Genomic DNA, 25,589 nt, shown 5'->3' with positions numbered 1-25,589 from the left:
CAAATGAGGCCATGAGACACAGGAGGCAGAGGAGCCCCAGTGGATTGGAGCACAGTGCCACAGAATGTAACAGATGGCCCTGCCTGCTGAGGTTTCCGGAAATGACGGTGAATCAAGCCTGGCAGAATCTATATTCCAGTTCAGTAATTTTAGGCAGGTACCCTATATCACAGCCTGTAATGAACTGGGCTACATCGGTGCCCAAATATTCCTACAAATAAGAATTTGAGATTCTGTGGTTACCATCCGTCTTTAAATCCATGAGTCAGTACCTAGCCCTTTTATTCTTCTTAATACAATTAATCTCTGCCTTCTAAGGAAAAATACTACCACTGTGACTAAATATCGGTGTATTGTTGGCTGTCTGTGTGGCTGTATGAGCTTAAAGTATACTGCAGACTAGTGCATGTGCACAAAAAGGGGAAAGCTAGAAACATCCCAGGTCCCCAAGAATAGAGAAAAGGTTGGATAAATTTTGAATGTGAAAGCATTACAGATTGACACATGAGAACTTCCACCTCAGGGCAAAATGGACTGAGAGGGCACAGATTTACCCTCCAGCCCGAAAGAAAAACAACCACCAAACAAGAAAATATTAATTTTACAAATATATATATTTTATTTCTAAAACAATGGTTTTTAAGACACTGGCTATCAGGCGGTGAAAAATAGTGCTTCCTGAGAGATAATTTACAGGGAGGTGAATCTCATGGTAGCCCCGGCTCGAGAGTTCACAGGCTACATCCTACTGCAGGGGCACTGAGGTAGAGCCCAGAAGGTCTCCCTAGTTGAGAAGATGGAGCTTAGAGTCCAGAGAGTCCAGGACGGCTGGAGTTCTCAGGACACAGCCCCAGAGAGCAGAAGTCAGGTCTGCACGTAGAGGAACCTCAAAGACCCACAGCTCATCCCCCTTGAATATTTCATAGAGTATTGATCAATACCTGTGTGTGAGGCCAGGGAAAGATCTATCCAAAGGGATTAAAGGGAACAGAGCCTGGTGCTCATAGAGAGCCAGCAATAGTGTTCCCACCAGCCTAACTGGAAAACTTCACGATTCACAAGGCATGGGGTAGAATACAGAGAAATGTCTTGCTTGCCTCAGTAGCAGGGGACAATCAGCCCCAAACTGAGCAGTGCCCCAGACCCTCCTAACACATCAGAAAAGAAACACCCGAAAGCATCAAAATGTTTCCAGTAATTCAACTGCATCCTGAAAACAAAAACCAAGAATATTTATGAGGATACGGAAGTATCAAGCATCAGAGCAAATTGCATAATATCCGGCATCAAACATTACAAGGTATACAAAGAAGCAGAAAAACACAATCCATCAAAACAAATCCAGAACTGACCCCGATGTTAGAATTAACAGACAAGGATGTTAAAAGTTATTATAACCACATTTCGTATACTTAACCCCTTTATAAGAGACATTAATATATACCTTTTAAGAAGACCTAAATAGGGATCTTAGAGATGAAACATACATGGGAAGAAATCAACAGTAGATTAGACCCTGCAGAAGAAAAGCTAAGCTTGAACACATAATTATGGGCACTATCCAAAATGGGACACAGAATAATAAAAAGATAAAGAGCATCAAGGAGTTTTTTGAGAACTTCAAGTAACTTAACGTGTGTCATTAGAGACCCTGAAAAAGAGGGGGCAGCAAACATATTTGAAGAAATGGTAGTTGAAATTTTTCTAACTTTTTTTTTTTTCTGAGAGAGAGAGAGAGCATGAGCAGGGGAGGGTCAGAGAGAGAGGGAGACGCAGAATCGCAAACAGGCTCCAGGCTCTGAGCTAACTGTCAGCAGTGAGCCCGATGCAGGGCTCGAACCAACGAACTGTGAGATCATGACCTGAGCCGAAGTCGGATGGTCAACCGACTGAGCCACCCAGGCACCCCAGTTAGAATTTTTCTAAATTTGATGGAAGTTATAAACCCACAGATCCAATATGTTCAGTGAACCCCAAGCACAAGAAACATGCAAACTAAAGCCACATTATAGTCAAATTGCTCACTACCTGTGATAAAGAGAAAAGCTCTCAGGTAGCCAGAGGAAAAAGAAATATTACGTACAGAGAAACAACGATGAAGATGACGCCAGTTTCTCTTTAGAAACGATGCAAGAGAGAAGACAATGAGACGACACCTTTGAAGTAGTGAATGGAAAAGCTGTCAACTTCAAAGTCTATATCTGGCAAAAAATATCTTTCAAAACCAAAGACAAAAAAGACACATTCACGTATACAGAAGCTGAAAGAACTCATTAACAGCAGACAAACCTGTATTTCAAGAAGCCCTTCAGTTGGAAGATAATACCCGATTAAAAGCTGTATCAGCACAAAGAGATGAAGGTCATCAGAAGTGGTCATGACATTCCTATCAGCTGCGTATGAGAGTTTATGGTAGTTCCATTTGTAATAGCCTAAAGCTGGAAATAACCCAGATGTCATTCAGTAAGTGATCAGATTAACAAACTAGAATATCCATGTGTACAATGGAGTACCACTCAGCTATAAAAAGGGATGAATTATTGATACATTCTACACCATGGATGGGTCTCAACATAATTATACGGAGTGAAAGTAACAAGGCAGAGTCTATACACTGTCTGATTCCACCCCTATAAAATTTTATGAAATGCAACATAGTATATAGTGAGAGAAGGCAGATCAGTGGTTGCCAGGAGATGGGGGTGGGAGCAGAGAGGAGAAGAAAGGAGAGATTACAAATAGGCGTGAGGAGACCCTGGGGATGGTGATTATCTCACGATCTGGATTATAGTGTTGGTTCCACAGATATGTACAATTGTACACTTACGTATGTACCATTTAGCAGATTGTATAACTTCTGTTTGTGTACTTTATCATGTCAATGAAACCTTGATAAAACTGTTAAAAATTAATACATGAAGACAGAATGAAAGTGAGAGGAAATAGAAAAAAGACATAGAAAAGCATAAAAAACACAATTTTAGAAGCCCTGTATCAACTAAGTAAAAACTACATGTGATACAGATGGTTAAAAAAAATAATTTACGAAGATGTCATGTTTAGAAAAAGAAGAGTTACTATAATAATCTTTGTCACTTGTTTTAATCCCAAAAGATGAATAGATGACAAAAATGCACTTTTTCTCAGATTTTGTCATTTTATGGATTTGAATTTCAGTGTCCATAAGCTTTTAAAAATATATTTAATGCTTATCTTATTTTTGAGAGAGACAGACAGACAGAATGTGAGCGGGGGAGGAACAGAGAGAGGGAGAAACAGAATCCGAAGCAGCTCCAGAGTCTGAGCTGTCAGCACAGAGCCTGACACAGGGCTCAAACCCACAAGCAGCAAGATATGACCTGAGCTGATGTTGGACGCTTAACTGACTGAGCCACCCAGGCACCCCTACTTAAGCTTTTTAATAGCTTCCTTAGAAATGTATCCTTTCTGTGCCACAATGTCTTCCTATATGAAATGGAAACATTAACAGTGTTTAACTCTTAGGAGCTCAAATGAGCTAATTCCTCTCTAAGTGCTTAGAACAGTGCCTGGCACACCATATTCAGTACATGTTTGCAGGACCAGCTGCTAAAATAATGCTGCCTCACGACCATCTTGGATCCAAGAATGAAAGGCAGAGGTTGAACTTTGGAGTGGTATCGAATCTGCCCCAACTCCATACACTCAGAGAAAAAACAGCACAAGCTAAAAACAAAACAAAACAAACAGGAAAAAACAGATCTAGAGGAAGGGAAAGGACTTACAGTCTTTGTTTGTTATTTCCTGACTCTGAGACTGAGACCCTGTAGCAGTGCAGAGCAAGTCTCTGAGTCTCCTGGGAAGAGGGGTGGATAAGTGTCCACATGGAGCCGGTCAGGGGCTTGTTTCAAGGTCAAGGACCCTCAGCTGGGTGGAGTGAGTACCTTACCTGGATGTCTAGGCCTGGCCCTCAGACCCTTTCTTGGTTAGGCATTTATATCCTCCCCTCTCTGACTGTGTTCACCTCACCTCTTATCTCTGAACTCTGGGACCTCTATTCGAGCAGGTGGTTTTTATTGTATATTATGGATCATTTTTCCTCTGAGTGAGGAAAATGAGTGAAAAAGAGTGATGATCTCTTGTTCTCCAAATTGAGCCAACAGCCTTATCTATCATTATCCTGGGATGCTTATATGATGTGATGTGTGTGTGTGTGTTCTTACATATATATATATATTTTTAAAAAGTTTATTGTCAAGTTGGTTTCCATATAACACCCAGTGCTCATCCCAACAAGTGCCCTCCCCCATGCGCATCACTCCCCTTCCCCTCTCCCCCACCCCCATCAGCCCTCTGTTATCAGCATTCAAGAGTCTCTCATGGTTTGCCTCCCTCCCTCTCCCCAATTATTTTTCCCCTTCTTCTCCCCCATGGTCCTCCGTTAAGTTCCTCCTAATCCACCTATATGTGCAAACATATGGTATCTGTCCTTCTCTGCCTGACTTATTTCACTCAGCATAACACCCTCTAGTTCCATCCATGTTGCTACAAATGGCCAGATTTCATTCTTTCTCATTGCCAAATGGGAGGCATCACCATCCCAGACTTCAGCCTCTACTACAAAGCTATAATCATCAAGACAGTATGGTATTGGCATAAAAACAGACACATAGACCAATGGAATAGAATAGAGAACTCAGAATTGGACCCACAAATGTTCTTATATATATTATATATATACTCCATCTAAACAGAAAACAGTATGTAATTTTAACACATAACAATTCATACTAATAAATAGTATTTTCATTGTACCTTCAAACTAAAGGTTGAGTCATCACAAAGTATTGAGGATAGGGGAAAAAATGAGCTTTCGGAGTCAAGGACTTTCCCCAGCACCCTTGCAACTGCAGTTCTGTTCAAATACTTTATTGTACCCAGCTCTTTTATTAAGTAATTTAATTTCATAGGAAACTATAAAATGAAATGTTTTATCATTTGAGTAACTTTAAGAGACGTGGAGATTATACTGTTTAAAGGAACCATATGAAGGTCCATTAAGTCGATAATCTGCATAAGAATTTGTTTTTCATAAAGTTGCATTTCATTAACAGAGTGCCAGAACTCCTGTGATCTCAACTCACATTTCATTATCATGAACCAAAGCATCTCATCAAGGTAGCAACTGAATCATGGTGCCTTTTTGTCATGGGGTGAAATGGATTGTAGCCTCATAATAATCTGTAATTAAGGGAGCTTTCAGATCAGGCTACATTCTCCAGAAGCTACCTCATCCATGTGCTAGAAGACTGCATTTGTACGGGACCATCAATTCCTAGAACTCATTCATCTATCCTAGGCCCAATGTCTGTTTCTAGGATTGTCTATAAAAGGACATGTTGGGTAACATGTAATATTGAAGGCTGTGGCCTGCCTTCTTTTCATGGATTTGCATTGAAACTATCAGTGAAGCTAATGGAGGAGGATGAAATTATCCACTTCCAAGGAATATCGTGGAATGATGATTGAGTAATTATATTCTAAATACAAAAAAAAAAAAGGGTGTCGTGCTCATCCCACTCTACTTTTTCCAGAATGCTGACCTGTTCTAAAACTCACACAGAACTAATTTCAGAGGAGTAAATAAAGCTTGCTTGAAATTTTTACTCAAGCGGGTCATGTGGGCAAAAGGAACTAGCTGGTGACAGTTGAATGCCAGTTTGGTCTGGCCCCCTAGGTTGGTCGAGTCCATGTAGCCGGTGAGCATGTGGGTCCCCAGAGCAACTGAGGGGCCGGCCGGCAAGCCCCGTCTCAGGTCGGGCTCCTTGGCCGGCTCTGCAGCAGCTGCGTGCAAAGCCTTTACTTTCTGGAGCTTCCCGAGGGATGGTAGAATGTGGGAGCCTGCAAGGCTACTCCTCCAAGATATCTCAGCCTTGGAGCACAAGTTCATCCTGGGGTGGGATACATCCCATGATGGTCACAGACCCCCCATACCACAGAAGGAAGCGTATTGTGTGGCAAACAAAGGCTAGTCCAAGACAGCCTCACATAGGGGAAGAGAATCAGGACAGGTGGAGCTAGCCTTCTCAATCTCCTCAGACATCCTAGTATTCCACGAGAAGGTGACATAACCTGCCTGAACAAGGATCTGGTGTCGAACCCAGGGATTGTCAATCTCAGCCCTGTTGACATTGGAGTCAGATAATTCCTTATCGTGGGGCTGTCCTGGGTATAAAAGATGTGTAGAAGCCTCCCTGGCCTCTACCTGCTAGATGCTGGAAGCCACTAGCACCTCCCAGAATCCCCAGTTGTGACAACCCAAAATGTCTCCAGACATGGTCAGATGTCCCCTGGGGAACAAACCACCCCCACCCGAGAAGCACCAATATGGAGCAAGACTCTCAGGAAGCCAGCAGATCAACTGCAGTCACACCTTAAGGCCTATTTGGCAGGCCATCCAGGTCTCACAGACATTGCAGGTCACACCCCTCCCAGCTTGGAGTGTGTCATTTGATGACTGAGCCCAGGGGTTCTGCGTCAAGAAGACCTTGGCTGGCCACTTTGCCTCTCAAGGCGGCAGTTTCCTCATCTGGAAAATGAGAATGGGAGCAGGACCTCGCTCACTCTGAGGTCAGTTGGGGTCATGCATGTGAAGGACTTTACCAGTGTTGTCAGGTTCAGACCCAAAAGTCCTGCTGAAGTTACACTGTTAAAATATGTTAGGATTTCCCCGTCTTTGCCATTCACTGTTTTCCTCATTTCAGGATAAGTGAGTGTTATCTAAGGAAAGTGTTTTAAAGCCTTAACCCACCCCCGCCCAGCACATTTACTCATACACACACACACACGGCCACATCCTCTACTTAAAAGATGTCAGGCAGCCCTACCGTGCCGTTAGCATTGGCTTGGTTCTATGTCAGTCATTCCCATGCAGAGTGTTTTTTGGTTTTGAGGGACCAAGGGAGTAAGAGGAAGCTGTCCGAGGGAAGGGATAGTAGTAACACTTCAATAAGAGGAGTAGGAGAGCTCCTTGTCCCCGCCTGGAAAATCCTTTTCTCCATCCATTTTCCTGCCTCTGTTCAGTGAACACCTCCTGAGGATACTTTGGCATTTGAGCTGGGGCTCATGAAGCACATGGAAGACCTGGATGTGCCACCTCATCTGAAAGCTTTTCCTCTTGGACAGTGTTCTTGGGCTTCCAAGAGGCTTGACCTTGTACTGTGAGCCATGGGGATAGGGTGGAGAAACAATGGTCTAGCCCGTTTGTGGCCAAACCACCTATTCCTGAGAATTTCCCCCGTGGTACCTGGCCTAGGTTGAGAGGGAGTCCCTGTGGGTCTCAGAGCTCCGGGACCTCAGCTCTACAAGACCCTCTTGGTGTCTCTCTCTGCCCTACAGCGATGTAGCAGCCAACCTGAGGCTTTTCTAGAGTCTCTGACCCACCATTAGAGACTCCCTTAAACCAAAGCTCTGGCTTCCCTATTATAGTGCCCCCAGTGGCCCAGGAGGAGGCCATGAGTGATTGCCACATGGTAGCCACAATTCCCTTGATTCCGGCCCCTGTTTAGTCACCAACACCAGCCACACTTCTCCCTCCCCGACCCTGGCCCCACGAAATACCCACAAAGAATGAGGGGTAGAGGCTTGTGGAGGTTGGTCAACTCAGCCTGTCAAAGCCTTTTACAGAGGAAGATCCAGGCTCTTTGATGTTGCCCTCAATGCCTCTGAGACTTTGCTTGGGTTAATTTTATCCCAAGGCCAGTTTGACCCTTGTCCAGGAAGTTGTTTCCTGTAGATACCAAGTCTGCTCCGTGCTGTATGGGCCACCAGGTTTGCCCAGAGCAGAGCAGGCTTCTCCTGGGAGTTTTCCAAGCCCACCCACCCTCGCCACACACAAAGCTCCCCATCACCACCTAGCTGGGCATAATGGGTGCTTCAGGAGCAGCTGACAGCTGACCTGCGTCTGAGGTGAAATCCAAAGACTCTACCCCTCCCCTTGCTCCTTCTGGAGCCAGCCTTTCTCAAGGCCCCACAAGGACTGTCCTCATGCTGTGGTCTGCCTGAGGGAGAGGAGGATGAGATGCTCACAGGGGCTACTCACTCTCTCAAAATGGTCATTATTAAAATGCTTCCAAATGAAGTCTTTCAGTACTTGATTAAGTCCCTCAACAAAAATAACCACCACCACAGGAATGTTCAGCTGTCCAGCAGTCATTTTCTGGCCTAGATGTTGATGAATAGGTGCTTTAATCATGTAAACCAAATGTGCTCTAATTTTTCTTTCCATTTCATTTTCTTCCCGACTTTTATCAATCTGAGGAAATTTCGGCAGCCCTCAATGTTCCCTTAGAGAGTCCCAGAAGTCCAAGGTGAAGTTTGGAGGACAGGGCAAGGAAGAAAAAGAAAAAAGTAGACCCTTGGCTCAGGCATCCCCATCGGCTCTGCCTGCCTGTGTCCAGCCTCAATCTGACGCATGTTGAAGATGCTGCTGAGGTGATAGCGAGCCTCACGGAAGCCACCTGCCTTGAATCCCAGGGAGGCATGCAGGTCACTTCCAAAGCAGGCCACCCCCTGCATCCACACTGTTTCTGGCTGTGATTCCTGTGGCTACAGGTCTGCCCATGGGCCCTAAAGTGGCCCCTCACTTGCCTTCCTGACTGGAGCCCCAGGGCCCAGCCCAGACTGAGGACTCTGGGGTGTTGGCTCGGCCTTGACCTCTCATGTCCCTCTTCCCTGAGCCCCTCTGTCTGAGCTTATAGAGCCCAACATGATGCTTTTGAAGCCCATTGTCATGCTTCCCTGAGGGTCTGTAGGGGCAGGCTAATAGGCCCCACCGCCATGTTGTCTCTCCTGTACTTGCAAGTAAAGGTGTTTCTACTCATGGAACATGTCATAAGCAGAATTCACGGCTGGCCATGACCAACTGACTTTTCCTCCAGTCATGACATGTATTTCAGGAGTTGGTTGAAGACTTTGTTCATTTAGGTAATGGTTTTGCTGTTTATTAAAAAGTAGTTACCCAAAACCACAATGCTCATCTATTAAGTCTGTTTAAGAGATTACTAGTAATTGTGGATGCATTTATCCCCCCTCCACTCTGAGAATTGGTGTGTGATCATGTCACCCATTTCAAATGTACACTATGTCCACCTTTTCCAGATAGAAGTCTCAAGGGTGCTGTTTCCACGTCACGAAGTCTAGGATGCAGACTTTTCTCGCATTCCCTCAAAGGGGACTGTGTAGACACTTTGCCCACTATAAAGGGTTGGCTCATTTGACACACTCATTATCCTTGTCACCTGCTGTCTCATGCTTCCACAAAGGTGCAGTCTCTGCCACGGAGGACTAAGGTCTGAGTGACATCTTGTCTTTGCTTAATTGAAGGCTCAGTGGGAAGGGAGGTCAGGAGGGATCAAGGCAGCGTGCTCAGGGATCCCAGACTGGCAGGTGAACTCTTGATCCCTCGTCCCCCGTTGTCACCACCTGGACCATTTTTGTAGTCCCTCCCAGCTGACTCCCTGCTTCTGCGGGCCACCAGCCTCCACGGCGTCATTCCCACCTCAGGACCGTGGCTGCTGTCCTTGCCCCTCTGCAGAATGCGGGTCCCCAGGCTGTTCTCATGGCTGGCGCACTCATCATCCTGTCCACAGGGAGACTGTTCCGGCCACCCAGCCACACACCGTGTCTCCTCTCCCCCTGCTCTACTTTCTCCAGCTGCTATCTCACATTACACATTTACTTTTTCCTTGTGTTTCTCACAGCCATAGCTCTGCACTCACACCCTTACACACACACTCCTGCACACACTGTATCCCCTGAATCCAAACAAGTCCTGGCCCATAGTAGGTGTTCAACACACCCTGTCATCTCGAGCATAGATTCATGCTAACTAATGTTTGTAGGACCCTTTACAGTTGCCAAAAGAGCGTTTCACATGTCCTCCATGTGCTGTTGTGGCTTCTTTTCTGCCCACCTGTCACTAAACTGAGGGCCTTGGGAGCAAGGATTAGGTGCGTAATTTTCTTATAACAACAGAGGCTTCAAACGTAGAAAGTGCCCATACCCATTTTATATTATTATAGTCCTGTTCCACGTGTGTTTTTATTTTATATTTTTTACTTTACATTGCAAGCATTTTCCTGATTGTTCTCATTTATAATGACGGAATGACAGCACTGGTGTAGCGGCTGACAGTGTCCTCACGTGGGGGAGTGAGGAACTGAGGAAAGAAGGAAGCCTTGTAGACCTGACATCGACATGACTCTACTTCGTCTCCTCATCCAGTAGAAGGGTCGGAAACAGAGCTGGCAATGGGTACTATTAAGCCGCTTCTCCTACCTGCTTCTTTCCCACCTCAAAGCCCCCACCCTTACACGCCTACATGTCACACCACAAATTAGGGATCCCACTGTCAAATAGACACCTCATACAGTATTCCTAAGGATGACCTGGAATTTTCTGGGGTCAAGTTCAAATTCCAACTACTCACATAACTCCTTACTTCCTGTGACCCAAGTTCTCACACTTCCCTAATCACATGATGGCTGCTACCTTGAATATTTTCTCTTGTGAGGAAATGATAGCAGCCACATCCCATGGTTGACATCTGCGTACCACTGCCTTGGAAATCCATTCCCTCATGTTTGCCTTTCTAAGCACTTGGATCAGGTCCTCTGAGGAGAAAGGCATGGTCTCATCCTCTCTTTCACCAGAACTTTTTCTGGGCCATCCTCTAGTTTATCCTTATATCCACACAAGGTCCACAATCATAATTCTTTGCCAATTAAAACTGCTTTTTCCTCACATATTTAGGACCTGGCTGTTGTAACTTGTCAGTTGGATCAGGCCTAAAAGGTTTCCCAAACCAGCTATATTATATTCAACATTTTAAACTTGCTAGATTTAATGGCCAGAAACTGATATAATTATGGACAGTTTTAAGCAATAAGGGCATTTTTACTGCCCCGCAGAGAGATGAGAGAATTGGCTGACCTAAAATGAAGGAGGCAGATATGGATAATTTTCTTCTAGAAAATAATCATATTTTATGGGATGAAAAGGAAAAACATTCAAATCCTGAAGCATATCATCTCCATGGCCCCTGGATTTAGCAGGCGCCCAGAGGTACAGGCAGCAGTTCAGGCAGGAGAGGAGAATGGAGGTGTCAGGCTAGACTGGGAAGCATATGGACCCCAGGAGGAGGAGAGAAAGGTCAAGAGAAAAGAAAATCCTCCCACACTGGTGTGTTCTCACTGACATCAGCTTGCCCATCCGAATCTGGAAATGTCAGTTGAAAGGAGAGTGCTCCCCACTTTGACCCTAGCTCTAGAAGCTGTGGTCCTAAACACTCCAGGCCCAGCCATTCCTCCAGGGAGCCAGGCTCCTGCAGGTGGGGGCTGGCTCCCCCCACACTAGAATGTCAGCCTTCTCATTACTCATGGGTAACGTCCGCTCCTACCCTCCCCACTCAGACACTGGCCCTGTCTCTATGTCAGATGCTTCTGCAGCCAGAGTCTGATGGCAGGGGGAAGGCAGAGGGTGTGTGGTGATTAAGGCAAGGGGAGCAGTGGAGAGAGCCAGCCAGACCTGGTCTCCATCCCGGCCCCACTACTGACCAGTAGTGGGGGAATCCCACTGTCACTTCATCTCTAACATGGGATCATAGAAGACCTTTCTCACAGGGCTGTTGTGAAGAGAATAGAAAGTACTAGTCCATAATGGCAACCCAGAAAACCCATAACTCACTTCCCATCAGCAGCAAGGACAGACCTCCAACCACAGATGCCAGGAGGGATGCGTAAAGCCTCCTGGTAACCAAGTACTGGGATAAATCACCACACAGGTGGTATGCCACATCAGGAACTGTTTACCAACCCTATGACCCACAGAGTCCTTCTCTGGAGCCACAGTTCAGTCTACAAGAGAGAGTCTGTGGTCCCTGCTCCCACTGGAAGTGATGAGAGTCAACGACAATGGTGGGGAGCAGAGGGTGCCATATGGTTTGCAAGGGGCTGGGTGCCCAGCAGCACAGAGTGGGCAAGCCTTTGCACCAGATCACCAGCATGGGGGTGGAGGGGCTGGAGGTGAAACCACACTTCATCAGTCAGCCCCTTACTTTTATTATCCAGCCAACCAGCCAACAGCTTTGCAGGGTGTTCAGCAGCAGATGTGAGGATGTAGTAGTCTCCGGGGAAGAGCACGGGTTTTGAAGTTGGGTAGACCGGGTCCTATCTCCATGCCCTTGCTGGCTGGCCAGGTGACCCCCAGCAAGTCACATAAGCCCTGCTAGCCTCCATTTCCTTTTCTGGGAAGTGTGCATATGAATACTTATTTTTCAAGGTTGTCAAAAAGAAAATTCTATTTGAAAGCACTTAAGTCTGTTCCTGAACATAGTACCTCAGAAGTGTTCGTTTCCTTTCTTGACCCAAATTCCAAGGCCTTTTTACTCCTAGGCCTTTTAGCTCAAAAAGTCTTATATATAAGACAAAAGTGAATCCCAACAGTTCCTACCTGAAACCTAAGTTTTGTTAGCCTTGCCCATGCACACCTACTAATGCCCTGGGCACAGTCCCCGCCTCTCCAGTTCTTGAGTACTCAACATGGAAACTCATGGGTGCTCTTGAAAGAGGTGCTCAGCCATTTTCTTCTTCTTCTGGCCCAGCCTTCTTCAACTTGAGGAATCAATATATTCCAGCTGCCACTATCTCTCTGGGCCTCAGTGCTGCTCAACTGCAAATCAAGCTAACTGGTGCTTCCTGCAGAGCATAGAAGAATGCCTCATTGTGGTCAGTCTGAACACAGACAGTACTGCGTATGCCCCAGGACCATTCAGGCTTAGTATAACCTCTCTGTCCCCCATCCAGAGAGCCTGAGCTCATGGGAATCCGGGCCAGATCTAGATGAGCAAGTCTTGGTGACTGGGCTGCCTCATCTGCAAGTCCTTTCTCTTCCCCAGAGATGCCCCAGTGTAGGTTCTAACTAGAACCCCTCACTCCCTAGGGATCAGCAGATCCACTGACAGGAATCAGGGATGCCTCCAGATTTCCTTCCACTCATCCCCTGCTTATTAGTCCTGGTCAGAAGGGGCCTCGCTTGCTTTTACTGAGGAACATAAAATTTTCTTTTTTAAGAGGCACCTGGGTGGCTTAGTCGGTTAAGCGTCCGACTTTCGCTTAGGTCACGACCTCACAGTTCGTGGGTTCGAGCCCCGCATCGGGCTCTGTGCTGACTGCCAGCTCAGAGCCTGGAGCCTGTTTCAGATTCTGTGTCTCCCTCTCTCTCTGACCCTCCCCTGCTCACGCTGTCTCTCTCTCTCCTAGAAATAAATAAAAATATTTAAAAAATTTTCTTTTTTAATTTACATCAAGTTAGTTAGCATATGGTGCAACAATGATTTCAGAAGTAGATTCCTTAATGCCCCTTACTTGTTTAGCCCATCCCCCCTCCCACAACCCCTCCAGCAACCCTGTTTGTTCTCCATATTTAAGAGTCTCTTATGTTTTGTCCCCCTCCCTGTTTTTATATTATTTTTCTTTCCTTCCCTTATGTTCATCTGTTTTGTATCTTAAAGTCCTCATATGAGTGAAGTCATATGATATTTGTCTTTCTCTGACAGACTAATTTCGCTTACCATAATACTCTCTAGTTCCATTCATGTAGTTGCAAATGGAAAGATTTCATTCTTTTTGATTGCCGAGTATTACTCCATTATATATAGATACCACATCTTCTTTATCCATTGATCCATTGACATACATTTGGGCTCTTTCCATACCTTGGCTATTGTCGATAGTGCTGCTATAAACATTGGGGTGCATGTGCCCCTTCAAAACAATATACCTGTATCCCTTGGAATAATACCTAGTAGTGCAATTGCTGAGTCATAGGGTAGTTCTATTTTTAATTTTTTGAGGAACCTCCATACTGTTTTCCAGAGTGGCTGCACCAGTTTGCATTCCCACCAGCAGTGCAAAAGTGTTTCCCTTTCTCTGCATCCTTGCCAACATCTGTTGTTGCCTGAGCTGTTAATGTTAGCCATCCTTACAGGTGTGAGGTGCTATCTCACTGTGGTTTTGATTTGTATTTCCCTGATGATGAGTGATGCTGAGCATTTTTTTCATGTCTCAGTTGGCCATCTGGAGGTCTTCTTTGGAGAAGTGTCTATTCGTGTCTTCTGCCCATTTCTTCACTGGATTACTTGTTTTTGGGTGTTGAGTTTGATAAGTTCTTTATAGATTTTGGATACTAACCCTTTATGTGATATGTCATTTGCAAGTATCTTCTCCCATTCTGTCTGTTGCCTTTTAGTTTTGCTGATTGTTTCCTTCGCTGTGCAGAAGGTTGTTGGGGTTTTTTTTTGTTTATTTTTTGTTTCTTTTGATGAGGTCCCAATAGTTCATTTTTGCTTTTGTTTCCTTTGCCTCTGGAGATGTGTTAAGGAAGAACTTGCTGTGGCCAAGGTTCTTGCCTGCTTTCTCCTCAAGGATTTTGATTGCTTCCTGTCTTAAATTTAGGTCTTTCATCCATTTTTNTCTTTTGATTGGAGCATTCAGCCCATTTACATTCAGTGTTATTATTGAAATATGTGGGTTTAGAGTCTTTGTATCTTTTGTAGGGTTCATGTTTGTGGTGGTGTCTCTGGTATCTTTGTTCCTTGCAACCTTTCCTGATTACAGCTTTCTAATACAGCTTGAAGTCAGGATTGTGATGCCTCCTGCTTTGGTTTTCTTTTTCAAGATTGCTTTGGCTATTTGGGGTCTTTTCTGGTTCCATACAAAATTTAGGAGAGGAACAAAGTTTTTTTTTTTTTCAATTTTTTAATGTTTTATTTATTTCTGAGAGAGACATCATGAACAGGGGAGAGTCAGAGAGAGAGGGAGACACAGAATTGGAAACAGGCTCCAGGCTCTGAGCTGGCTGTCAGCACAGAGCCCAACGCAGGGTTCGAACCCATAAACTGTGAGATCATGACCTGAGCCGAAGTCAGACGCTTAACCAACTGAGCCACCCAGGTGCCCCAAGGAACATAAAGTTTTTAAATGGACTCCAAGGAAGACACGGATGACATGAGGCCGCCGAAAGCTGTGTGAGAATTACTCCATCTTACCCCAGATGTGCGCAGTGTCATGGAAGGCATATGGTTCCAGATGCAGCATAAGGTGTGTTAATATAGTCTTGCTTTAATGTGAATGTGGGAGGAAAGACCCTGGCAGCAGCTCAAGAAGTTTCTGGAGAGGACCACAATGGGCACTGTAACACCAGATAGAGCGTAGGGGAGGAACTGCCAGACCCCATTACACCTCCCGGAAGTTCCTCCCCAGATTCCATCCTGGTGTCTGACAACAAGGGGATAGCCTGTCTCAATGTTTTTGGTAAAAATGGCTTTGAAGTAACCCAAAAACCTCAGCTGAGAGAAGACAAAGTATATATTAAGAGAACTAAATACAGGGGCTCAATGTATGGGTTTATTTTTGAAATTTAAACTCTCTGAAGTAGAGTTGTCATAGTTACCTGCCTGTTTTGACTTGTGTTTGTGAGATCTGAAGTCCACAGAATTAAGACAATCCTCTCCTGTGTGAAGTGTGTGTCTGTAATAACAAGCACCAGGGAGCACCTGGCCTGGCTCACTGTTGCCTGTTTCATCTCCTGGTTTTTTCTACTTTCTCAGTGCTGCCCAGGCCTGTCTGGAGGCCTCTCTGGTTAGAAGACTAAAGCTAACTTGGCTTCCCTTCACCACATGCATTGAGGATCACTGAAGATACAGGCATATGTCATTATACTCTCATAAACAAACCCCTACGTCCCCATTCCCAAAACCATTTCTAAATAGAGAAGCTCATCCTGGAGCATTTTATGAGCTTCATGAGGACGATGCTGTGAGTCATGTTTATGAGCATGAATTCATGATATACCACAGTGATAGAAAATAAAAGTTTTGATCCACACATTTTTTATGACCTGAGATAAAGAGTGTAGGCACCAGGCCTGGCTTTTGTCGCTCGGGAGCCACTGTGACCCTGGACAAGCCACTGTACTGTCTGTTGTCACAGCCTCACCTGCCAACTGAGGGGGTCTGGCCAAATTCAGTATCCTGCCATTATGGGGGTGAGTGGGACATTTTTTGTCAGTTTGCCTTTGGGAAGCTGAATCCCAGAAAGGAGCCAACCCCAATTCTGTCCTTTGTGGTGTATGTAAAGCCACTACCTTATGGTTCATGAGCCTGGGAGGGAATTTGAAGGTTGATTCTGCAGGACACTTTCATCTCCTTTCAATGTTTTTGGTTATACCCAGTGATACGTGAGTGCTCATGGACACATGCCATGTTCAAGTGACCATAGCCAGTTAAATAAGTCATGTATTTGCCCTAAGTACACGATCTGTTATATATATCCTCAGTTAAACAGAAGTGGAGGAATAGTCTTCCCAGGTTGATCTGAGTTCTAAGCTCAAATTCCCAACTTTTTTCTGATATTTTTCTTAAACACCCCATGTTTTGAACGATCCTGTCTACCATGTGAACTGCATATATTTAGTATAATTCACATTTTCATCTTGATTGATCTCAGCTACACATCAGAAGTCTCAGTGTAAGATAATGATTAAGCACTCCGTATTCAGCTGATGCATTTTTATCTTAAAGAGGAAGAATGTGAGGCAGGCAGGACTCTGTTTGCAGGAAATGGACATTTTGAAATAATGAAATCGACTCATGGGCTCTTAGAGGTCCAGGAACCTCTGCTATAGTACATTATTGGAAAATAAAATTGAGTTTGTTTGTCTTGGCTTATGGGAATTAATTAAGTGCTAGTAATGAAAATAGTGGTTGCAGGGAGAAGTATTGTGTTTACACTCTTTGCCAGGATCTTCTTACATGCTTTATTTTCTTAAAGAGTCCCTGCTCTCTCTGGACTTCTCTAATCATGGACATGAGAAGTTCTCCAACAGTTGTTGAGCCAGAAACTCACTGTCACGATGGACAAGTGTCACTTCTACATCACTGAGATCTTTCTGTGGGTCTCGGCAGTGTGCAAAACATTGTCTGTTTTGATAGCAAAGAATAAGATAGATAGGATGGCTTTTGAGCATACTCACAATTTGGTTTTCAACAAAGTTTTAAGTACCAAGAAAATAGAAGGTTCAAGGCCACATTGCCTGGTAGGTACAGTAGAATGTTTCTAAAGTAAGGTTGGTTCCCATCTTAATTTATAACCTTCATTGGCCTGAGAGGAGCCCAAACTCTGGGAAAAAGGAGTGATTCATTCCTGAGGATCATTTCAAAGCCATCGGAAGTCCTAGTTTACCAGCCTGACTAATTATAGGAAATGGGAATCACAGGACAAAATAATTTAGCAAGATACATTAAAACTCATATCTTTTAAAAAAAATCATCCAGACTTTACTGATCTGTCATTCTGAAAGCCCAATCAGACCTATATACCAAGTAATGCATGAATGCATTCCCTACTGTTTTTTCATTTTCCTTTTGAAGGACATCTTGGTTCCTTTTGCTTTTTAGTGACTGTGAATAAAGTTGCTGTAGACTTTGGCATAGAGGCTTATGTGCGAACATAAGTTGTCAGTGTACTTGGGTGAATACCTAAGAGTGCAATTGCTGGGCCATATGGTAAGACTGTGTTTAATTTTATAAGAAAGCACCTAACTGTCCTCCAAAGTGCTGTACCATTTTGCATTCCAACCAGCAATGAATGAGAGTTTCCGCTACTCTGCTTCCTGGCCAGCATCTGCCGTTGTTAGTTTTATGAATTTTAGCCATTCTAATAGGTATGTAGTGGTATGTCATCACAGTTTTCATTTGTATTTCTCCAATAACAAATGGTATTGAGTATCTTTTCATGTCCTCATTTGCCACCCATAATACTTTCTTTGGTGAAGTGTCTATTGAGATTTTCTGCCCATTTAAAAAATTAGGTTGGTTGTTCTCCTGTTGAATTTTAAGAGTTCTAGATAAAAGTCATTTATCAGATATGTGATTTGCATTTGTTTATCCCAGTCTGTGCTTATCATATTCTCTTAACAATATTTTACAAAGAGCCAAGTTTTTAATATTGGTAAAATCCAATTTGTCAGTTTTTTTTTTTTCCAGGTGTCGTGCTTTCGTATTATATCTAAAAACTCATCAACAAAGCTAAGATCACGTAGATTCTCTCTTAGATTTTCTTCTAGAAGTTTTATAGTTTTAGGTTTTACACATTCAGATCGACGATTCATTTTGAGTTATGTTTTATTTAAGGTGTAAGATATGTGCCTAGCTTCATGTTTTTTGCATATGGGCATCCTTTGTTGTAGCACTGTTTGTTCAAAAGGCTATCTTTCCCCCATTCAGTTACCTTGGCATATTTGTCAAAATGTTGATAGTATTTGTGTGGGATGATTTCTTGGCTAACAATTCTATTGATTGATCTGTATGTCTGCCACATACCATCATGGTTCCTGTAGCTATATAGTAAGTCTTAAAATTGTATACTGTGATTTCCCCCCTTTATTCTGCTTTTTTCAAAATTGTTTTAGCTATTCTAGTTCCTTTGTCCTTCTATGCAAATTTATAATCAGCTATCCTATGTCTACATAAAATCCTTCTGGGATTTTGATAGGAAATGCATTAAAACTAAAATTGGAGAGTATGTCTTTATTGGGTCTTCCAATTCATGAACATAGTATATCCATTTATTTAGGTTTTTTTTTTCTTTCATCAGCATTTTGTAATTTTTAGCCTACAGACCCTGACATACTTTGTTGTTTTAATACCTTTGGAATTTGTCAGGACTTGTTTTATAACTCAGCATATGATATATCTTGAAAACTTCCCATGTATCCTTGAAAAGAATATATATATTCTGAAGTTGTTAGATGAATTTTTTGATGTATGTCAATTAGGTCAGGTTTTCTAATCTTGTATAAAACTTCTGTGTCCCTTCTTATGCTTGTACACATGTTACTGGGAGAGATTGAAAAGTAACCCTACCATAATTTTGGTGTCTAATTCTCCCTTGGGTTTCTTTTTTTTTTTTTTTAATTTGTTTTTACACTGTTATTACATACATTTAGAATTTAGACTTGGTGGGGCACCTGGGTGGCTCAGTTGGGTGTCCAGCTTTGGCTCAGGTCATGATTTTATGATTCATGAGTTCAGCCCTGTGTCGGGGTCAGTGCCAACAGCTCAGAGCTGGGACCTGCTTTGGATTTGATGTCTCCCTCTCTCTCTGCCCCTCTTCTACTCACCTCTGTCCCTCTGTCTCTCAAAAATAACATTAAAAAATTTAAAAATAAGAATTTAGAGTTGGTATATATTACTTGTCAATTGATCTTTCTATAAACACAAAATGTCTCTCTTTACCTCTAGTTACGACTATTGGCTAACAGTCTACCTTGTCTGGTAGTAGCTACCCCAGCTTTGTCTGGTTACAGTTTGTGTCACATCTGTTTTCATTCTTTAACCTTCATTTGGTCTGTGCCCTTATATTTAAAAGGGTATGTTTTGGGGCACCTGGGTAGCTCAGTCAGTTAAGTGTCTGACTCCTGATTTCGGCTCAGGTCATAATCTCAGAGTTCATGGGATCGAGGCTGTGTCAGGCTCTGTACTGACAGTGTAGAACCTGCTTGGAATTCTCTCTCTCCCTCTCTCTCTGCCCCTCCCCTGCTTGTGCTCTCTCTCTCTCTCTCAAAGTAAATATATAAACATTTAAAAGGGGAAAAAAGGAAAAAATAAAAGGTATGTTTCATGTAAGCAGCATGTAGTCATGTTGTATTTTATTTTGTTTATATCTAGTCTCAAAATCTTAGTCTTTTACTTGTAGTACATTTGTTAAAGGCACACTTAATGTAGATATGGATAATATTTGGACTTACGTTACCACATTACTTTTGGTTTCTGCTCCTTTTTCCTTCCCTCTTTGAGTTTTGGTTGGTCTTCCTCTTCTTCTAGTTACTTAACATGAAAGCTTGGATTATTGATTTAAACTTTTCTTCTTTTTTACTGTGAATGTTTAGTACTATAAATTTCTCTTTAAGACTGCTTTAGCAGCATCCCACAGATTTTTGATATACTGTATAGTCATTTTTTTAAGTTAAAATATTTTCTAATTTTCCCTGGGATGTCCTCTTTGATCTTTGGATGATTTAGGAGTAAGTTGTTTAATTTCCAAGGGATTTGAGATGTCCCTGTTACCTTTATTGACTTTTAGTTTATGATTAAAAATATAATTTATATGATTTCAGTGCTTTTATATTAGTTAAAATTTGTTTCATGATCCAGAATGTTGTATACCTTGGCAAGTATTCCTGATTTCTTGGGAAAAATATATATATTCTGTTATTGATGGGGTTAGTGCTCCACAAATGCCAATGAGATCCAGTTACTTGATGATGTGGTTCAACTCTTTTATGTCCTTGATGATTTTTATCTACTCATTCTGTTACTATGAGAGTAGTTTTGAAACCTCCAGCTACAGTTGTGCATTTGTCTATTTTTACTTTCAGTTGTATCAGTTTTTGCTTCATATATTTTTTTAAGTTTATTTATTTTGAGAGAGAGAGAAAGTACATGTGCGAGTATGAGTTGAGAGAGGGGCAGAGAGAGAATGCCAAACAGGCTCTCCATGCTGTCATCACAAAGCTCAATGTGGGGCTCAAGCTCAGGAACCATGAGCTCATGACCTGAACTGAAATCAAGAGCTGGACACTTAACTGAATGAGCCATCCAGGTACCCCTGCTTTGTGTATGTTTAATATCTATTGCTAAATGAGTGCACACTTATTGTCATTTTTTTTTAATGTTTTTTTAATTTATTTCCAGGAGAGAAAGAGAGAGACAGCGTGAGCAGGGGAGGGTCAGAGAGAGAGGGAGTCACAGACTCTGAAACAGGCTCCAGGCTCTGAGCTGGCAGTCAGCACAGAGCCCGACGCAGGGCTCGAACCCACGAACCGCGAGATCATGACCTAAGCGAAAGTCGGACGCTTAACCGACTAAGCCACCCAGGCGCCCCTATTGTTATATCTTTTTGATGACAAAACCTTTTTATCCTTGGTAATATTTTTTGTTCTGAAGTTTTCTTTGTCTGATATTAATATAGCCCTAGCTTTCTTTTGATTCATATTTGCATGATTTTCATCCTTTTACCTTTAACCAACCTATCTCACACTATTTGAATTAGGATTCTTGTAAATAGTAGATAGTTGGGTCATATTTTTTTTGTCACTGTACAAAATTCTCTCTGATTTGCTGCATTTGGATAATTTACATTTAATGTAATTCTTTATATGTTAGGATACAGTCTACCTTTTTACTTGATTTATGTTTATCCTCTCTGTTTTCATTTTCTTGTTTTTTTCCTTCCTGACCTCTTTTAATTGAACATTTTTTGGTAGTACAGTTTGTCAGTTGTGTTTTTTACTATCTCTTTAAGTTTTTTTAGTCATTGCGTTTAGGACTATGAAAGACTTTACTTCTCACAATCTACTTATAATCAGTATTTTACCACTTCAGTCATGATATAGAAACGTTACCACATCTTAGATTCCTCTACCCTTCCCCCTTTATGTTCCAAATTTCTTATATCTACATATGTTGAAAACCCTATCATATAATATTGTATGTTTTGCCTTTCTACAGCCAAATGTATTTTAAATAAAGGTAATAGTGTGTAATAGTTTACTCAGATATTTACCATTTCTGTTACTCTTCCTTTTTTCCTAATGTTCCAAGTTTCCTTCTGGTGTAATTTCCTTTATCTATGAGGAGTTTCCCTATTTTTTTTTAAGTTTATTTATTTGTTTGTAAGTAATCTCTACCTCCAACGTGGGGCTCAAACTCGTGACGCCAAGATCAAGAGTCACATGCTCTTCCAACTAGGCCAGCCATGCGCCCCTGAAGAGTTTCCTTTAGTAATTCTTTTAGAGAAATTCTGCTTCTATTAGTTTTCCTTCACTGGAGAATGTCTTTATTTCACCTTTATTCCTGAATGATATTTGCTAAATACAGAATTCTAGTTTGATACTTCTTTTCTTTTTTGGCACTTTAAAAATGTTATGTCACTTTTTTTTTAAATTTTTAATGTTTATTTTTGAGAGACAGAGTATGAGTGGGGAGGGGCAGAAAGAGAGGGAGTGTTGTGTCACTCTTTCTGATTTTACTGTGATGAGAAATCCACAGTAATTCAAGTCCATGATCTCCTATAAGTAATATATTATTTTCTGCCTGCGTTTGCAATTCTTTGTCCTCAACAAATTTTATTATGATATTTTTGGATGGGGATTCTTTGGGGTTATCATGTTTGAGAGGCTCTCACTTTTTTTGAATCTAGATTTATGTCTTTCTTCACACTTGGAACAGTTTTAGCTACAATTTCTTCAAATAATTTTCATCGATTCATGCTCTGCCCTGTAATTCCAAAAATCCACTGCCACAGATCCCTGAGGCTCTGTGGGACAAACTTTTTTCTCTCTCATTTTTCAGATTGGACCATTTCTATTGATCTATCTCCAAGTTCATTGCCTCTTTCCATTATGCTAATGAATCCATTTGGCATGGCTTTTAAAAGTTTTGGGTTATATTTTTCTAAATTTTCATTGGGTTCTCTTTTATATCTTCTAATTTTTTTTTACATTCTCTTCTATTGTAATACTTTATTTTAATATTGTTTTACTCTAATACTTGTTTTAAGAGTGTTACATTCTATTTTCATATTTGTTTCAAGAGCATTAGTGATTACTTGTTTTAGCATGTTTATAACACTTTTAAGTCTTTGTCAGATAATTCCAACATCAGTGTCATCTTGTTATTTATTGTCTTTTCTCATGTGAGTTGAGATTTTCATGTTTATTTGTATGCTGAGCAATTCTGGATTTTATCTTGGCTATTTTAAATATTATGAGACACTGTGTCTAGCTAGAACCCTATAGAAAATGTTGATTATGATCAGGTTGCAGGCTGGAATAGTAGTTTCAATGCCACGTTAGTTTCAAAGCATTTGCAATGCTATTTGGACCCATCTTGTGTGTCTGTCCTTTAGGAGTCCGTCTAGGATCTGGGCAGAGGTTTATTAGCTCAGTTCCCTAAGGGCAAAGGTATGCCATTTGGATCAATTCCATGCATGCACAGGTTGAAGGTGAGCCTAGGAGTTTATAAACAATTTTGTGGGGTTTGTTTCTTGAGGACTTCCTGATTGGTTATCTCCCCAGTACTTTTCTGGGTGCTTGCATCTCCCATTCTCTCTGGACATAAACTGCTCACTTCCACAACTGTCATGGTTGTTTTGCGGTGGGGAGCTGCCTAGAGCCCCTGCCCCTGGTGCTACAGAGTTTCCTGGGACCTGCGACCAGAGAACTGAGGAAAAGGGAAGGGAAGGAACCTGGAGAATCTGCTCTGTGAGCTTCTGGGAGTTTCCTTTCCCACTTCTCAAGCCTGGTTTGCCCCGGAGCTCTCTCTTCTGCCCCACAGTGCTCAATTCCAGGCTTTGGGTTTGCTGACTTCAATCCAGGCTGTGCTGGAGGGAGAGAAGTGGTAAACTCACCACCAGTTTAGTGGCGCTTTGAGTCCAGTGCCTTTCCCCAGTCTGCATGTTGCTATTTACTTTTCAGTGTCCCAAATCACTGTGCTGTGCGTTTTATAATTTGGGTTTTATAATCGCATGTAGAGGAGAGAAAGGATGGTATGTGTTTGCCCCATCTTACCCAGAACTAGATAACCTCTGATTGATATTATTTAAAATATTTATTTCCTAATTAACTCATCTTTATATACAGGACAACTGATGTTGTTAGTAAGAAAGAGTTCAGTTAAGTGGCCAAGTCACATAGTTTTCCATTTTTTTTGGATTTGCTTATGGCTACATTTATGTCAGCTGCTCATGATGCTATTTTGATCTTTCCCTTTGATCACCTCAGTCTCACTGTAGTTTTCTATTTGTACCTTCTAACTCACCTTGTGAGCCTTGTGTGCAGATGCAGTCTTGTTATTTCTTTGTAACTTGTAAGGTAATTTCCTTGGAGCACAGTCTCTGCACACGGACCCACAGTACAGATAGTCAGGGTGTGATTTTAGATATAGTTCAAATGAGCTGTATTTGGCACAGTTTTGAGAAAAATCAGGTGGGAAGCCTCGGTGAAGACCCCTTTCGTGTAAGTTTGTGCTTACTTCAGACATAATTGAACTAGAGCTGGCGTTTTCAAATAGCAGCCTTTGAACTCATCAAGTTGGGTGTGATTTCAGAACAAATTTACATGCAGCTCTTTTAAGATGCAAATTGTTACAGAAATCACACCTGATGCAATTGAGCTGGCTGCTAGTGGCTGGCATACTCAGCAGGTGGGAACGGATCTCCGTGGAGGTGCAAATTCATTCACGAGTAATTTGGAGTCCATGTTAAAGTCTAATAACCCCTATGACCTTCCTATCTCCATGAGTGATTGATTAAGAAATGTTTGGCCTCTTCTTGAGAACTGGGAGAGGATAATCCAGCCCTGGTCACTATGATCAAGTGGAAAGACAAGGAACACTTGAGCAATGGAGGGGGCAGGGGGTGGCAACTGGGGGCAGCCTAGTTCCAGCTTTATGGTAGGGTTAGGATCTGGCTCCAGGTGTACCTCTGTTGTGGCCCCTTAATCTCACCAAGCCTCCATGACCCAATCTGTAGAACATGCCACATGCTTACCTTGCAAGGTGAATAAATAAAAAGAATAGATGAGAAGGTGGACAGGAGACTGCAGAGCCTTCTGAAAGGTAAAGCACAATGCAAGTGTTTATAAAATATTTTTAACAAGAATAGGACACAAAAGTTGAATTAAGAGGAGCAAGTCTAATACTAGGATCAAGGTTCATTCCTAAAGCCTCTCTTGCCTTGCGAACATGGACTCTTGTGGAGGGCTTTAGGAGGTCTCTAGAAGCCTGGGTTGTATACGGTTCAGCTCATAGGCACCAGAGTCAGAGAGATTCCCACGTGTTTTTCCTGTTCTTCTCAGGACCATGGCAATGAGCAAGGGCTCATTCCCTAGGATACTCAGGAAGGGGTGTGTGCCCTGGCTTGGTTATTAGTACTTCTCCCTTCAGGCCCCCTAGATCTCCAGGCAACCAGAATTGTGAGTCTTCTGTCCGTATGAAAAAGGTTGTGTTGGGCTCAAGGTCCCAAGGAGTCCTGGCTCTACCAACTGGAAAATTTCATTCACCATCATTTACTCTACCTCAGAAGTTCAGGCTTCCAGAACACAAACACCCCCGAGGGACCCAATGGAAGGCACCCTACCCCAACCTGGCAAGTCTCCAGCCCCAACGGACTCCCTTGTGCTCACCCCCAGGTGCCACAACTGTCTGCCTCCAGTGCCCTGCTCAGCAGTGCCCTGGCAGGTGGGGACTCGGGGCATGCTCCCTAATGCCACCAGTAGCCTGAGACTCTGGTGCCTATCCTGTGGGGCTTGAGTCAGGGATGGGCCAGCCAACCACTTTCTCCTCCCTCCCTTGCAGGTCACATCCAATGAGAAGCTTCTGGAGAATCTCAAGGATGCAGGCAGCCTCCTTCGGGCTCTGGAGTGGCTGGCCCCCGCTGGCGGGTAAGTAGACCCAGAAGGAGCAGTGCAGGGCCTACTGGGCTCAGCGAGCA

General features: G+C 42.8%; 1 protein-coding gene across 1 annotated transcript in view; it reads left to right on the top strand.

Moving 5' to 3' along the window:
• ULK4 (unc-51 like kinase 4) overlaps positions 1-25,589 on the top strand; it is a 540,134-nt gene that overhangs the window by 511,356 nt on the left and 3,189 nt on the right. Inside the window, exon 35 of the mRNA XM_077754339.1 lies at positions 25,454-25,539. Coding sequence (XP_077610465.1) covers positions 25,454-25,539 — 86 coding nt within the window. The remainder of the gene's footprint in view (positions 1-25,453; positions 25,540-25,589) is intronic.

The sequence above is a fragment of the Crocuta crocuta genome, unplaced genomic scaffold (genome assembly GCF_008692635.1).
Source record: "Crocuta crocuta isolate KB4526 unplaced genomic scaffold, BGI_CrCroc_1.0 scaffold70, whole genome shotgun sequence".
Lineage (NCBI taxonomy): Eukaryota > Metazoa > Chordata > Mammalia > Carnivora > Hyaenidae > Crocuta > Crocuta crocuta.
The sequence above is the reverse complement of the archived record's forward strand: the minus strand, read 5'-3'. Positions and strand labels throughout refer to the sequence as shown.